Below are 14,910 nucleotides of genomic sequence, written 5' to 3' on the forward strand. Positions count from 1 at the left end.
TCCATATGTGACCATGGATGAAACATGGCTCCATCATTTCACTACTAAGTCCAATCGATAGTCATCTGAGAGGACTGCATACGATGAACCCGCTCCAAAGCGTGGGAAAACGCAACAGTCGGCCGGCAAGTTTATGGCGTCTGTATTTTGGGATTCGCATGGAATAATTTTCATTGACTACCTTGAAAAAGGAAGGACCATCAACACCGACTATTACATAGCGTTATTGGGCCATTTGAAGGATGAAGTCATCGAAAAACGTCCGCATTTGAAGAAAAAGAAAATGCTGCTTCACGAAGACAATGCACCGTGTCAAAAATCCATGAATTGGGCATCCTTATCCACCGTATTCTCCAAATCTGGCCTCCCAGCGACTATAGCCTGTTCTCAGATCTCAAAAGAATGCTCGCTGGGAAGAAATTTTCGTCGAATGAAGAAGTGATCGACGAAATTGAGGCCTATTTTCAAGCAAAGGATATCGAAAAGTTGGAGGGTCGCTATAATCAGTGTATTACCTTTGAAGGGAATTATGTTGAATAAAAAAATTACTAATTTTGCCAAAAAAATGTGTTTTACTATGGTAGGCCGGGGACTTTTCAATTGATCTGTTAAAATGTTCAACACCAGTTACAAAACAAAGTATATGCGCTTGCGTAGAGCTTGCCAGGAGACCGTTTGTTCACTCAGACTATTCATTCAAATAAATGAAAATGCGCATGTGCCAAACTGAAATTACCTTCAGTTTACAGTAACAACTCGTAGCTGTTAAATATGTCAGCTGGTTTCGAATGAATCCGCATGAGCAGCGCGCACACCTTTCGGTTTTTACTGTCGTTTGTATACTTCACAACAGTGCTTGCCTAGCGTTTACGTCGTGCATGTGTGCGCTTCTGCGTCCGTTCGAGCTCTGGCGATGTTCGGTTTCATTTAGAGTTATGAAAACAGATTGAACTTATTGATTGATCTGGCTGGTCACTTTATTGAAGACATCAATGAAGTTTTTGTTAATTTTGTATATTATCAGGCCAGTAACAGATCTAAATATGTGCTCATTAACAGTTCTATCGCATTGGCGTATTGTTTGTGTGATTTTAATTGTTTTTGAATGCAGTGGGAGATTTAGAGTGCATGGAGAATCTAAAACAAAAAAAATGTTTTTTGACGAATCATTGGTAAGCTTATTAAAAGAAAAGGAGTTAAATTATGTTTTGTTTATGTTATATCTCATTGTATTGTATAAAAGTTTGTATAATATTAGTTTGAACTTCGAGAATTTATTGTAGTCTATTATATGTGTATATCTATATTTATTATATCTGAATATTTATTATAGTACAATTAGAAATAATTGTTAGTAGAATCTCTGAAACCTTTACACATTAATACATCATGAATCTTATAACCTCGAAACTGGCATAAAAAAATGTCAATACATGATACAATCTTTGAAATGTTATAAATAATCTAGTTATAAGTCGCTTACTTCGTTAATATTGATAATTTAACCTAACAGACAAATAAATGAATGAATTGACGTATATGGGACATAATATTATTTATTATTTATATTACGTTACCTTATATCTATTATTATATTATATTACATCATTTATATAAGTTTTTCCATATAATCCGTGTTCCATTAGAAATATATATACGTGTTTGGTTTTTGGTCACTTGTATATATCAATTAAGGTGTAAACAATTGACTGTTAATGAAACATATAAACGTAGAATTCTAAAACGTAGGAAATATACATTGGAAATAAGGAATATTAGAAAATAATAGAAATTACGACACGAGGAAAAAATATTTTTATCGTAATTTAATTTTTCTTAGTTTTATTTAATTCATAGTGAAGTTTTTAAACATATCACAAATTTGTTACAAATTCTTAATTATTTTTAAAAAATGTAAATTCAAAGCACTGTATTTGTAAATAGGAGGAAATTGTCAAGGCCTTCACACAACAGATTATTAGCATGATTAAAAAAATAACATGTCACTTTTTGACCTAACATAGTTAAACAATATCGCTGATCTATTTCCAGTTGAACTGATCTTGTAATACTAGTAGATCCGCCAGACAATGTCCCGCTCAAATTTTAAATCGGACATTTTCAATTTTTTAACAACATATTGTAACTTTTTGATGAAAACTCCAGTTGAAACAAAAAATATTTTAAAAATTCCTGGAATCTTATCACAGCGGACATACCGATTCAACTGTGAATGTAAACCATTCTCCAAGCAACAAAAACACATACACAAATTGTTATCAAAATGGGTCCAATCGTTTAGGAAGAGTTTAATTACGTACGAAGGAACAGAAATATGTAGTATATATAAAGTATATAAATTTTAATACATTTCACAAATTTTAAATAATATTTGATTTCATTCAAACTTATTGAGTATATTAACTGGAAATATAAAATATAATATAGTTGTAGGAGGTTGTAAGAATATAATGATGACAATTTGTCATTATCTTGTTTTTAAGCGTTGAGATTGATATAAGTTTATTATTTTAAGTCAAAAACCTTCTTTTTGACAACTGCATACATTATAATAAATTCAAACTTATTGAGATCATTAACTTTAAATAAAATATAATTTGGTCGTGGGAGGCTGTAATAAAGTAATGAGGGCAATTTTCCATTGTCTTGTTTTTAAGTTGATTTTGGTCTTATTAGATTAAACAGCCAGCTTTCTTGGGGTGCCTAAATTATTATATTTATTTTGTGTTTTATTTGTATCTTTTAAAATATCCTGTAATTTACTAGTATTGCTTATTATGAAATTGGGAGCAACTAATATTCTGAATTATATAGAAATAGTTAATTTATTTCAAATTTTTTGTACATCGTGATTATATAGCGAAGAATAATATTTTTACCATCTAGGGTTAATCTGAACTGAACCTATTGCTTAACGTAGGCCTCCGAACCTCTGTCCTCGGCATTAAATCGACTAGCGAGTGACTAACTTAAAGATATCCCAGAAGATATCCCGTTTTTACTGGTGTGACTGGCATCATTTATATATATATATATATATCTACGATCATGCCCCAGCAGGATGCGAGCCCGCGATTATCGCAACAGTAGGAGGACCGTCCTGTCGCCTTGACCACTACGCCAACCAAGCCGTAGCATAGTGCATTATTATATACATTATTATAATAGGTTATTATAATTGCTAGTCATCACTTTCTACCATTTGTTTTACAGCCAGAATATATATAGGGGTAGGTTAGATATTTTTATTTTTCGTGTAGGTTTTAAGCGAAATAACGTTGTTGTGTCTTTCTTAAACGTCAATTTCTCGACATCGACATGTTTAATTTTTTATTCATTATAACTTTTTATCTAAATACTACGCTTGAAAGATTGAATTAATTCTCGTTTTTATCCAACTTAGTTACCAATTCGAGTGTGTACTTGTTCTATTTGGAATATATTAAAATTTATCAGCAATGATTTAGGTCAAATCCGCGTCAATAACTTGTCACCATTTTGAAGGTAATTGCATTTTGTTTCTTTCATAAAATAATATTCTCTGTTATCAAAATTCTGGGACATATGGACAGGAACAAGTAGAACAGTTGGTATTAGACGTGGTATAATATGGCCTCAACATAAAAACATCCCAATCAAGCTCTTTCTTCTTTATGTACCGAACGCCTTCCAAATGTTTTTTTTAGTGCAATATTCTTGCCATAAGCTCCTGGATAATAGAACATACTTATATGACAATTAGAGTCGGGCATTTCCATGATTTTATCCATAATTTCGATAATTAGCCTTCCATATCGTCCTGCATCTTTGACGAAAGTTTAAACAAAATTGGATCAACAATGTTTTTATTATTCACTTTAAATTAAAATATTTTTACTCCTATTACGAACTACTGAAAAATATGTTCTGTAATATGTATACGTTCTGTATATATATATATATTTATAAAAATTTTTTGTCATAAACATGTTTGAATAAATATATTTTAAAAACCGTTTATATACCAAGAAAAGTGGAATTAAATACATGTGCTGGCAAGGTTATTATCAAGGTCACTATTTTTAGGTAGATGGAATTGAAAAAATAGTATGCGAGGGGAGATTAATATTATGGCGATATTGAGGACTATTATTTTTGTTAGAATATATTTTTGTATGTATATATCGTAATATATCATTTATATATATTATATATATATTTCCTACGTTATTGTAAGTAGCTTAAAATACACATTCCATGATTGTGTGGGGGATGCAACATAATTTTCTCATTAAGATACGATAATTTTTCCCTTGTTGTGAATGATATATGAAGATAAGATTTGAATAAACCTATTTTACTGCGTATATCGTTCCCATAAAATATACATCCCTTGTAGACAACATTTTTGTTATTGATGGTGAACAGTTTTCTATTCGGTTGAAGTCATTATAGAGGCTTCTATTACATTTTTCACCATCAAAGATAATGAGTTTATAAAATGGGTTCACGGCTTTGTTGTACATTAATTTGTTGTTTCAGCACTCTTTATTAGTTAAAACTAGTTAAATGTAATAAATTTTACCTCAACTAGTGCACTTCCCAGAGGTAATATCTTCTGATTACAACTTGTTCATAATCAATGCAGATTGGCTTGCCTGAGACATGGATTCTAAGTAATGAATACATCGTACTTTCGATACTATATACTGTGTTAAAATATGAAAAAGTTTTAGAGAATGATGAAAAATATTTTTATGAATTGTAATATATATGCTCGAAATCAACCTTCAAGGTTTTATATTTTGTTTCTTATTCAAATATAGAAATTTGTTTAGCCCGTCTGTATAATATATTAAATAATATACGGCATTATTTATACATTACAAATTAAAATAGCGCCTTTCATCATCCCTTTTTAAAATAGAGGAGAAATATTTTCATTTTGATGTATTTTCATACATGCAAAATACCTCAAAATAATGGCGTTTTATCTTGACGTATATGTGTTTCTTTGATTAACCATTTCATGGAATGTTAAAATTACAGTTTTTTGACCAAAAGTGAAGTACACTTCATTCAATTTATCTTTTTCCTCTTATTAAAAATACGTATGCATATTTGGTAAAACCGGTAGTGGTTTTTATGATGAACTTTTATTTAATCAAGATGTACGTCCCAAAAACACAGGAAGCTAAAGATATTAAATAAAAAATTATTAAAAATTGTTATTTTTTTACAATGATTTATATTAAGGATTATATTGTTCAGTAAATATGTGTAAATAAGATTTTAATTTAAATATTTTAATTAGAAGCACAAGGGATTACTTATTTTTTATCATTAATTGGATATTTATTGTTACGTTACGTCGAAGATTCAAGAATGTGGTTGGGGGGCTATCAGCTTGGGTTCTAGAATCTATCACAACAGCTTGAGTTTGCAACGGTACCAGTTGTTGAAAATTACACATATAACTGAAGAATATAATAATATTTATAGAACCTAATATTTTTGTTGAGGCCCAAGTTGAAATGTTTTTATATATTTTTCGTCCCCTATAATATAAAAAATGTAATGTGAAGAACCTTTTATAAACATCTTTCATTTTAAAATAATTTTGAAAAGAAAATAAAACAATATGTAATCATTTATCAATACAAAAACACTACAATAACAAACCAACGTTATAGTTCTTGTAAATTATACATAAAATTGAAGAATGTAATATAAATAGAATAAATTACCTTGAATTAACAAGTTAATCTAATACCATAGAACCTAATAATTTTGTTGAGGCCTAGGTTGAAATGTTTTTATATATTTTTAGTCCACTATAATATAAAATGTAATGTGAAGAACCTTTTATAAACATCTTCTATATCATCTAGTTTAAAATAATTACGAAAAGAAAAAAAGAAAATAAAACAATATATAATCATTTATCAATACATAAACACTACAATAACAAACGAAAGTTGTAGTTCTTGTAAATTATACATAAAATAGAAGAATGTAATATAAATAGAATAAATTACCTTGAATTAACAAGTTAATCTAATACCATAGAACCTAATATTTTTGTTGAGGCCTAAGTTGAAATGTTTTTATATATTTTTAGTCCCCTATAATATAAAATGTAATGTGAAGAACCTTTTATAAACATCTTCTATATTATCTAGTTTAAAATAATTAGGAAAAGAAAAAAAAAAGAAAATAAAACAATATGTAATCATTTATCAATACATAAACACTACAATAACAAACCAAAGTTGTAGTTCTTGTAAATTATACATAAAATTGAAGAATGTAATATAAACAGAATAAATTACCTTGAATTAACAAGTTAATCTAATACCATAGAACCTAATAATTTTGTTGAGGCCTAGGTTGAAATGTTTTTATATATTTTTAGTCCCCTATAATATAAAATGTAATGTGAAGAACCTTTTATAAACATCTTCTATATTATCTAGTTTAAAATAATTAGGAAAAGAAAAAAAAAAGAAAATAAAACAATATGTAATCATTTATCAATACATAAACACTACAATAACAAACCAAAGTTGTAGTTTTTGTAAATTATACATAAAATAGAAGAATGTAATATAAATAGAACAAATTACCTTGAATTAACGAGTTAATATTATACCGTAGAACCTGATAATTTTGTTGAGGCCTGGGTTGAAATGTTTTTATATATTTTTAGTCCCCTATAATATAAAATGTAATGTGAAGAACCTTTTATAAACATCTTCTATATTATCTAGTTTAAAATAATTAGGAAAAGAAAAAACATAAAATAAAACAATATGTAATCATTTATTAATACATAAACACTACAATAACAAACCAATGTTATAGTTCTTGTAAATTATTCGTATAATTGTATATATTGGATTGTATATCGTATTGGAGTATTTCACAAATCAACCTAAAATCTCACTTGAAACTCAAATTCAAATTTTCAAAAATTTACTGCCTATTATTTGAAGTTTATATATTATATACAAGTTATTTAAACTTTTATAAACATATTAAATTTTAAAAGGAAAAAGAGAAAATAAAACAACATATAAGGTAACAAATATAATTTATTTATCAATATATAAAAACACAAGCATCCACTTATATTTAAAATTTCTCAGTAATATATCTTACACATTACTAAAAAATACCTCCATTGTTTCCTCATTGAATCTCTTCGATATACAAAAACAGCATGGTACACCGTAGAATATACACGTATAAATTTATGGCTATATTCTTTTCATATTTCATATTGTCCTTCTTTTATTATGATTAACATAAAATCTTCTTTATTTAAAGTAGGGTAAGTACTCAAAAAGTAAGATTCCGGATTATCTAACACACATCCTATATTTTTGACCTCATTTCTCCAAGTAGCGTAAATTTTTTGTTTTATACCTGTGGAATTCAATTGGTTTGCTTGTTGAATATTATATCAATATTTAAGTCAGTCAATAAATCTAGTCTTTTCAATTCACCTCTACTTAAATTAGCTCATGTTTGATCCATTTGAATTTTAGCAGCCAGTATAGATGCAATAATTTTTTTATAAAAATACATATAATAGTTAATTTCCGGTATAGTTGTATGATATAGGATTGATGGAATGGGACAATATGGAATTATATATACATTTTCACTGTGTTTGCAATATGGTTTAGCATGGCATAAAATTACTTGGATAAATTGTTATCTATTTAAATGATAAACTTAAACTAAGATTGTTTTTGGGTTTTGGTGAATGGAGGTAACACGAAATGAAACAGTGGTGTGTACATTATGTGCCGTTATTTAGTGACGATATAAAATAGAATGTGGAAAAAACAAGTGATAAAAGAATCAGCGTTGGGTTTACCTGTAGACGAGACTTGGGCAGTTGATCGTGGCGCGTCTGAACTAAACGATGGTTGAGCACTGAATTAATCGAAATACCCTTCAATAATCTCCCAGATAAACGTCTCGGGGCTGCCAGCTATTCGTTATCGGGTTATAGTTCCTCCCGTGTTCAACATCTGGGATAATATTTCTGGGTATTTTGTAGACCGTTATTCCACGATGTAAAATTCGACATGCCTCAAGGTCGCTACAATTGTTGCGTTCGATTTTAACTTGAATTTGTGTTTCCTGATCTTTTGCCCCTTTTTCTTAATTTTCACTCACCACTAGTTCTGGTCGATATTAAAAAAAAAAGAAAAATAAGAAAAGAAATAGCGGGATAGCTGCAGCTAACGATAGGCAATAGTGTCAATGCTATACATTGTACCTCTGTATATTGTAACCTTCATAGTTGCATTGTTGCGTCTCATGAAGTCACTTTTAATACTGACACAATTTAGTTAAATCCAACAACAAACGTGATAATATATATCGCGTTATTCACACAGTGGTCTCTCTGTTTTATAAATAATGAATGGTCAAGTTCATCGTCACAAACAAAGAATATTTTAAGGACAGACTTGTGTGCTATATCGTTTTAAAAATCATATATATTTTTAAAAAGTCATAATTGCAAAAACAAACTGCAGGGGAATTCCGACAGTTTTTTAACAGATGAATATTTAAAGTAAATACAGTACTAGTCATAAATGGAAAAGGTTTCAAATAAATAAATCAATTAATTTTGTGCTAAAATTATCTGTAGTAATCAAATTTAATTAAATGTCAGTTTTGGCTAGATTTATATATAATTAATGTGTAAATAACACTTATTATGAATAAAATTTAATAATATTTTTTTAAAGAAAAAGCCAGTAAATATGGAGAAACCAAAACCCTCTCTGTCTTATCTATCTATCTCTTATCTATCTAGTTATATTTGTAACAAACAAAGCAAAATCAATAAATATTGCCATCGTGGTGGCGCAGTGGTAAAGGCATAGGACGGTCCTCCTACTGTTGCGATAGCCGCGGGTTCGAATCCTGTTGGGGCATGGTCGTAACTTTATGTTTGTGATTGTTTAAAATGTGTGAATTTTCTAGGCAAGAGTGTAAAATTCGACAGGGAAATGATCCCAGTCACGCCAGTAACCAGGCTGGGTAAGCCTGGATGTCTTCTGGGATGATTTCTAAAGTTGGTCTCGCGCCAGTCGGTAGGCTTTAATGCTGAGGACCGTGGTTTGGAACACACGTTAAACTTTAGGCCCAGTCCAGATAAACCCATAGTTGGTAAAATGAGACTTTAATATATATATCAATTATTTACAGATAGTACAAATTATGATATTGTTACAAGTCAAATCTGAATATTAAAAAAATCATTTCATTCATCAATATTTGTTTAAATATTATTTACCCAAACAAATAATTGGTTGTAGGTTCTGGGAAAAAGTTGAAAAATATGAATGAATAATTTTACGTACACGGATTTGAATGGATTATTTGTGTGCGTATGTTTATGACAGTATTATAGATACTTTTTCACAATATATTTTTTCAGGATATTTTTATGCACCGAACAATAATTAATCTATCTGCATCGCACATGTAGTTCTAAAAAAAAACAAATATGACAAAAAAGTAAATTATTTTCTAAATATATATCAAATAGTATATAATTAAATGTAAACATATGAATATATAATATAAGCAAGTGTGAGATTTAATGGCTATGGTTTCTTTGAAACCTAAATAATATTTTTATAGTGTTAATTCTAATGTTAAGATGTTTTCACATCGGAAACATATTTTTAAAACAATACTGACTGAATTTTTTTGCACATCTATTTTATTTGTGCTGTAATATTTTAGGTTTAATAATTTAAAAATGTTGCAACAACTATATAAAATTGATGATGATGATGATAGTTTTGCTGTACACAATAGCACCATAGTACAATGGCTGAGTATCACTGTTTCAAGTCTCTTTACGAAACTAGGTAAACTTAAGCTCAGCTTACAGAATACTCACCTATAAGTTGACTGACAAATCATCAACCTGATGATAGCATATATTATTTGGCAAATAATTTCGGATCTGACATCGAGTACAGTGGGATCTATTTATTTTTGAACCAGGCATTCATTCGATCTTGGCGCATACATATATAGAACTTCATTTGCTTACTTCTTTTTTATCCATATTTAAATTAATTTACATATTTAAACAATTACAATTTATATAAAAATGCGTTCTCTTTTCCTTCTTTGTTCCACCACTTCTACCTCAGAGAAATAGCCGTTAGATCATTAGGATGTCATTGATCTTTTTATGTTTTATTTATTTGATTCAGATTAAGAATGAATTAAAGATTATGTTAGAAAATTTAATATTTTCGGAGCATCACTCTCCACTATTCTTGCATCTTGGCAAAATCTTGTCTAATTTCTTCTTCTCTTATTCTGATTTCACTTTCACTTCGATTTTTATTCTTAACAGCTTCTAGCTACACTTCACCTATAAAATATTTTTGACAAAAAAATTGAACCGACTTCAAAAAAATAAATAAGGAACTCACTAAAAAGTAAAAAATAATCAAACTCAAAAGTAAAAAACCCAAGTTTCCGGAGCAAATAAAATTTGGCATGTCTTGAACATATATGCGATGTAATATTTTTGAGTTCTAAATATATTTTTGATGGCGCTGAACCTAAAACAAATGACAGCATTCCGGAAAACATTTATTAATCAGGCTATCATGACATTGCTTTGTCGTTACAAACTACACTGGATATTAAAAATAGTTTTTGTCGAATATGTGCGAGCACCGAGCTAAGCAATTACAGAATAATCCTAGGAGGCCTTGATGAAGTATAATAATGCTATTAGTTTGCGGCTCTTTATTAGATTTTATATAAATTCGGCCTTGGTTTTGCGAAAAACTAGTTAATTGGGATAGTTTTCGTGTATTAACGTAATTCATTTAATACAACGTCTAGAAGATAGGATATCAATTTGGTCAATTTTTATTAACAATTTGTCAATGTATCTTAATATCAGGTGCACCGGAAAGTCATGACGGGTTTTTCTAATAGATATCGTTAGGCCTAAGTATATAATATTAAGATTTGACACATATGTCATTTTATTCTACTGACATCAAGCTTCAAAGCTATATCTTGTTCGTTCGTTCCGGTAGACCGAAAAAGTTTGAAGATGCGAAACTGCAAGAGTTGCTGGATGAAGAACCAATCCAAACTTAAAAACAAAGAAACGATTAGCAACGGATTTCGAGCAATGGGTAAAATCCAAAAGATAGGAATGGGTACCACATCAGTTGAATGACAGCCAAATGGAAAATCGAAAAATCGTCTATGGAATGCTACTTCAAAGGTATGATCGGAAGTCATTTATGAATAGCAACGGGTGTTTAAAAGCGGACTTATTTTTAAAATTCGAAGTGGTCGTTTTGGTCGCAAGACAAAAACGTGTGTGTGTAGTGGCGTGGTGTATTACGAACCGTTGAAACCTGGTGAAACAGTCAATAGTAATCGCTACCGACTACAAATGATCAATTTGAACCATGTGTCCAGAATGATCCTCCGTATTGTCCGGAGCTTACTCCGTCCGACTCTACTTTTCACACCAATAGGACATGCGCTTACAGAGCAACACATCGCCAATGTCTAAGGACTAGAGAATATCTTGATGAACGATTTTGCGCAAAGGACAAACAGTTTTTTGGGATGGCACTCATAAATTGTCTGAAATATGAGCAAGATCATATAAAATCATATAAAATTGACATAGAATCATATGGTCAATACTTTGAATAAATAAAATATTCCATTTTGTTGAAGATTTTGTAGTTTTTTCCAACAGAAAACGGTAATAATTTTCCGGTACACCTGGTATAACTATTAGACTTTCGAAAAGACGGTTTGGAATATTTTATGGAAAATATAAGTAAAATATCTTCGCATCAATAAATAGACCGGGGAATAAATAAACATGTTTTATTTTTATTTTTTCTATAAAAGCAGAATCCGATAATGAGTAATTATTATGAGTATAATTAATTGTCATTTAATCTCATCATTATGTTAATTAATACATCAGATAGTTTTATAATATTATCGCTTATTATGGATAACATGCGAAAATGCATGTTGTAAGCAAGATGCATCTGGTAAGACTGTTGAGAAATGCATGGTCATTTTGAAAGTCATAAAGAAGACGTTGACTGAAGTGATTCGCAAATTTGATTAATGGTGTTCCAATTCAAAGTTTACATACACGATCATCGATTTAATCAAAGTTTTTTTTAATGGATCATGTTATTTTATAGTTAACGATTTCAGAGAAGTTTTATATCGGCATAAAAGCCCATAAACATTAAACCGTTCTATTGATGTGGGTTTTGACCCTCGTTGTTTCGTTATATTATTGTTAGGATAGCCTCTATTGAGACTCAGTGGCTTTATTCACTCTTTGTGTAATGTTATTGACCCTCCTCTCAAGGTTGTCTCAAGATTCAAAGGTTGTTCAATCCATTTTGAAGCCATATGGTGACATATGTTTTTCCATCAATGTAATTATTTAATATGAATAAATGATGAACATTATTTCCCGAAATTTTATATTCCGAAAAGCGTGAATTGCACACAATAAGTTACTTATTAAAATATTAAATTTGGTGGTTTTTCTTAGTATACCATATTTAGATGATATTTAAGATTATTCAGTTTTTCATGAACAATATGATTTACAGCCTTTAGATTTTGTTCTTTACGTATAATTTCCTAGAACCAGTATTATTAAATAATTGTTTTAGGGTATTTTTTAAAATTTAATTGAAATATATATGAAACAAGCATTGCTAATCGTAAATACAAAATTAAATTGCAAAAGTAAAATATAAATTGGTTATTACCTATCTTTTACAGGATAGGTAACTCGTTTTACAACAGTTGTACAAGAAAAAACCATTACATATACATTCAATTTCCATTATATGCGTGGATTGTGTACAGGAATGTCAGTACTTAATTTTAAGAATAGTACTATAACTGTATACATAATGAAAATATTAGACAAGAATTTGGAAACAATTCAAAAGAAAAACAAATAACCTTTAAAATAAATTAATTTTCCTTTCAAACTTCAAGAATTATTTAAATGAAGTTTACTAATTATCGAAAGGTATAATATATAATTAGTTGTTTATATATTGGATACATACAAAGTTTTGAGTAATAACATGCACAACTTTTTCTCAACTTTCAGTTTAACTTTGTGAAATAACGGATAATGGAAATTTTGTTATATTTTAAAACACAATACAATAAATTTGAAGCATGTCAATTTAATATTTCCACAATACAATCTACCTTTTATTTGAATACTGCAACGTATAAAAAAATTATGCATAGATTCGCTAACGTCTGAAATGGGATTATATTCAGTTTTTTAACATATATATTTAGGTTTTTATTTCTTAATAATTTTGTCTTTGTTATCTCTCGTAAGTATCTATATTTTATTTCGTTTTAGAAAATATAAAATTCTATTGGGTTTTGTAATATTCTAAAATTTACAGCATTTAAGTTAAATTTTTTCTTTTTAAAATATTGTGCTGAAAACACTCTGCTCCAATACCAGCATTTGCTGTCTTAAAATATAATTGAAAATTTTAGTTAAATTGGGTGTTGTATATAATTTTGATAATAAATGAATAAACTCTCCCTCAATATACTTCTTTTCTTAAGTATATTTACAACATACTACTTGATCTTTTTGGTGTTGGTGTTATAGTGTTTGTTTTCTATCTGTTTAAAATTCATAAGAATCTCTGGTAAAATACATCATATAGTTTTCTGTTCAATTCGGTAACATCTGAATTTACTTTTTTTTTAAATATATTATTACTTTCTTATTGCTTTTGGAGATTCTAATGCCAATATTGAACTGGTGGCCATATTTTACTTTTATGAAAAAGCTAAATGATTTATAATAATGTATGTTATGTATTTCAATTATTGATATTGAATTATATACACACATGATATCCCATAATTTCATCCAGCATCATAGTCTAATAAAATGAATATTAAGCTATCTTTACATTTAGATAGAATAATAGTACCTAAAAAATAATGCTTTTCTTAACAGGCTTTTATCGATTAATCCATTTACCACAGTATTAAGCTATAACATAATATTGTCTATTGTGTTTTATGAGAAATTGACTCTCAAATTTATTTAATGCACTTTCTAATTAATGTACCCCTGTATTTGTATTTCCCTCGGTGACCCCTTTTCATTATGTATAATATATCACAATATACGCTAATTGTATTGTAACAGAAACAGTTATCATAAGAGCCTAGTGTATGTATTTTAAATGGGTATAAAATACTTTTCTTTCATTACTCAGTATTGTTATTATCGTATCTTATGTACTTATTCTCTTATATTAAAAATTACTAAAAAGAATAGAACATGCCTTGTTAAATGACTATTTAAATAGACAGTAAAATATTTCCAAAAAATTATTTCCAAAGTAAAAGTTTTACTTGACTAAAAAAAAACCATGTTTATTTTAATGTAATAAACCTTTGCCATTACTGGCCTAAATTACTATAACATAAATATTTAATTCTAATAATAATTTTTATTTTTATTGAAATTTTTAGTCATCAAGGAAAATGTGGACCTGCATCTTCAATTAATGATTACTGATTTTTTTATCTTGTCAATTGCCATCGACATCTGCATCAAAATCCACGTGTGATTGTTCACTGAATTTGTTTATACCAGTTTCAATGCTCGGTTGTCTACATATTAGATAATTTGATAGGTAATATACTTAATAAAAACTTTTAAAATATTAAGAATCTCAAATTGTGTAAGACGCAATAAATTCTTGTGTAACAGGAACAACTGACTTTCTACTGGATCTTGATTAAAATCAGGAGGATTTGAAGATGGATTTTGAACGGCAC

General features: G+C 28.7%; 1 protein-coding gene across 2 annotated transcripts in view; it reads left to right on the forward strand.

Annotated features, from left to right (window-relative positions):
• The first annotated feature begins 809 nt into the window (after positions 1-809).
• Positions 810-14,910, forward strand: part of LOC143198171 (matrix metalloproteinase-2) — a 211,835-nt gene continuing 197,734 nt past the window's right edge. The window contains exon 1 of one of the 2 annotated variants that reach the window (XM_076407237.1): positions 810-1,172. In XM_076407237.1, coding sequence (XP_076263352.1) covers positions 993-1,172 — 180 coding nt within the window. In that variant the 5' untranslated portion in view covers positions 810-992. The remainder of the gene's footprint in view (positions 1,173-14,910) is intronic. The other variant, XM_076407244.1, reaches the window with a different exon arrangement.

The sequence above is a fragment of the Rhynchophorus ferrugineus genome, unplaced genomic scaffold, assembly GCF_030347505.1.
Source record: "Rhynchophorus ferrugineus isolate W39M unplaced genomic scaffold, kcgeb_rfMv2 rfM1, whole genome shotgun sequence".
Lineage (NCBI taxonomy): Eukaryota > Metazoa > Arthropoda > Insecta > Coleoptera > Curculionidae > Rhynchophorus > Rhynchophorus ferrugineus.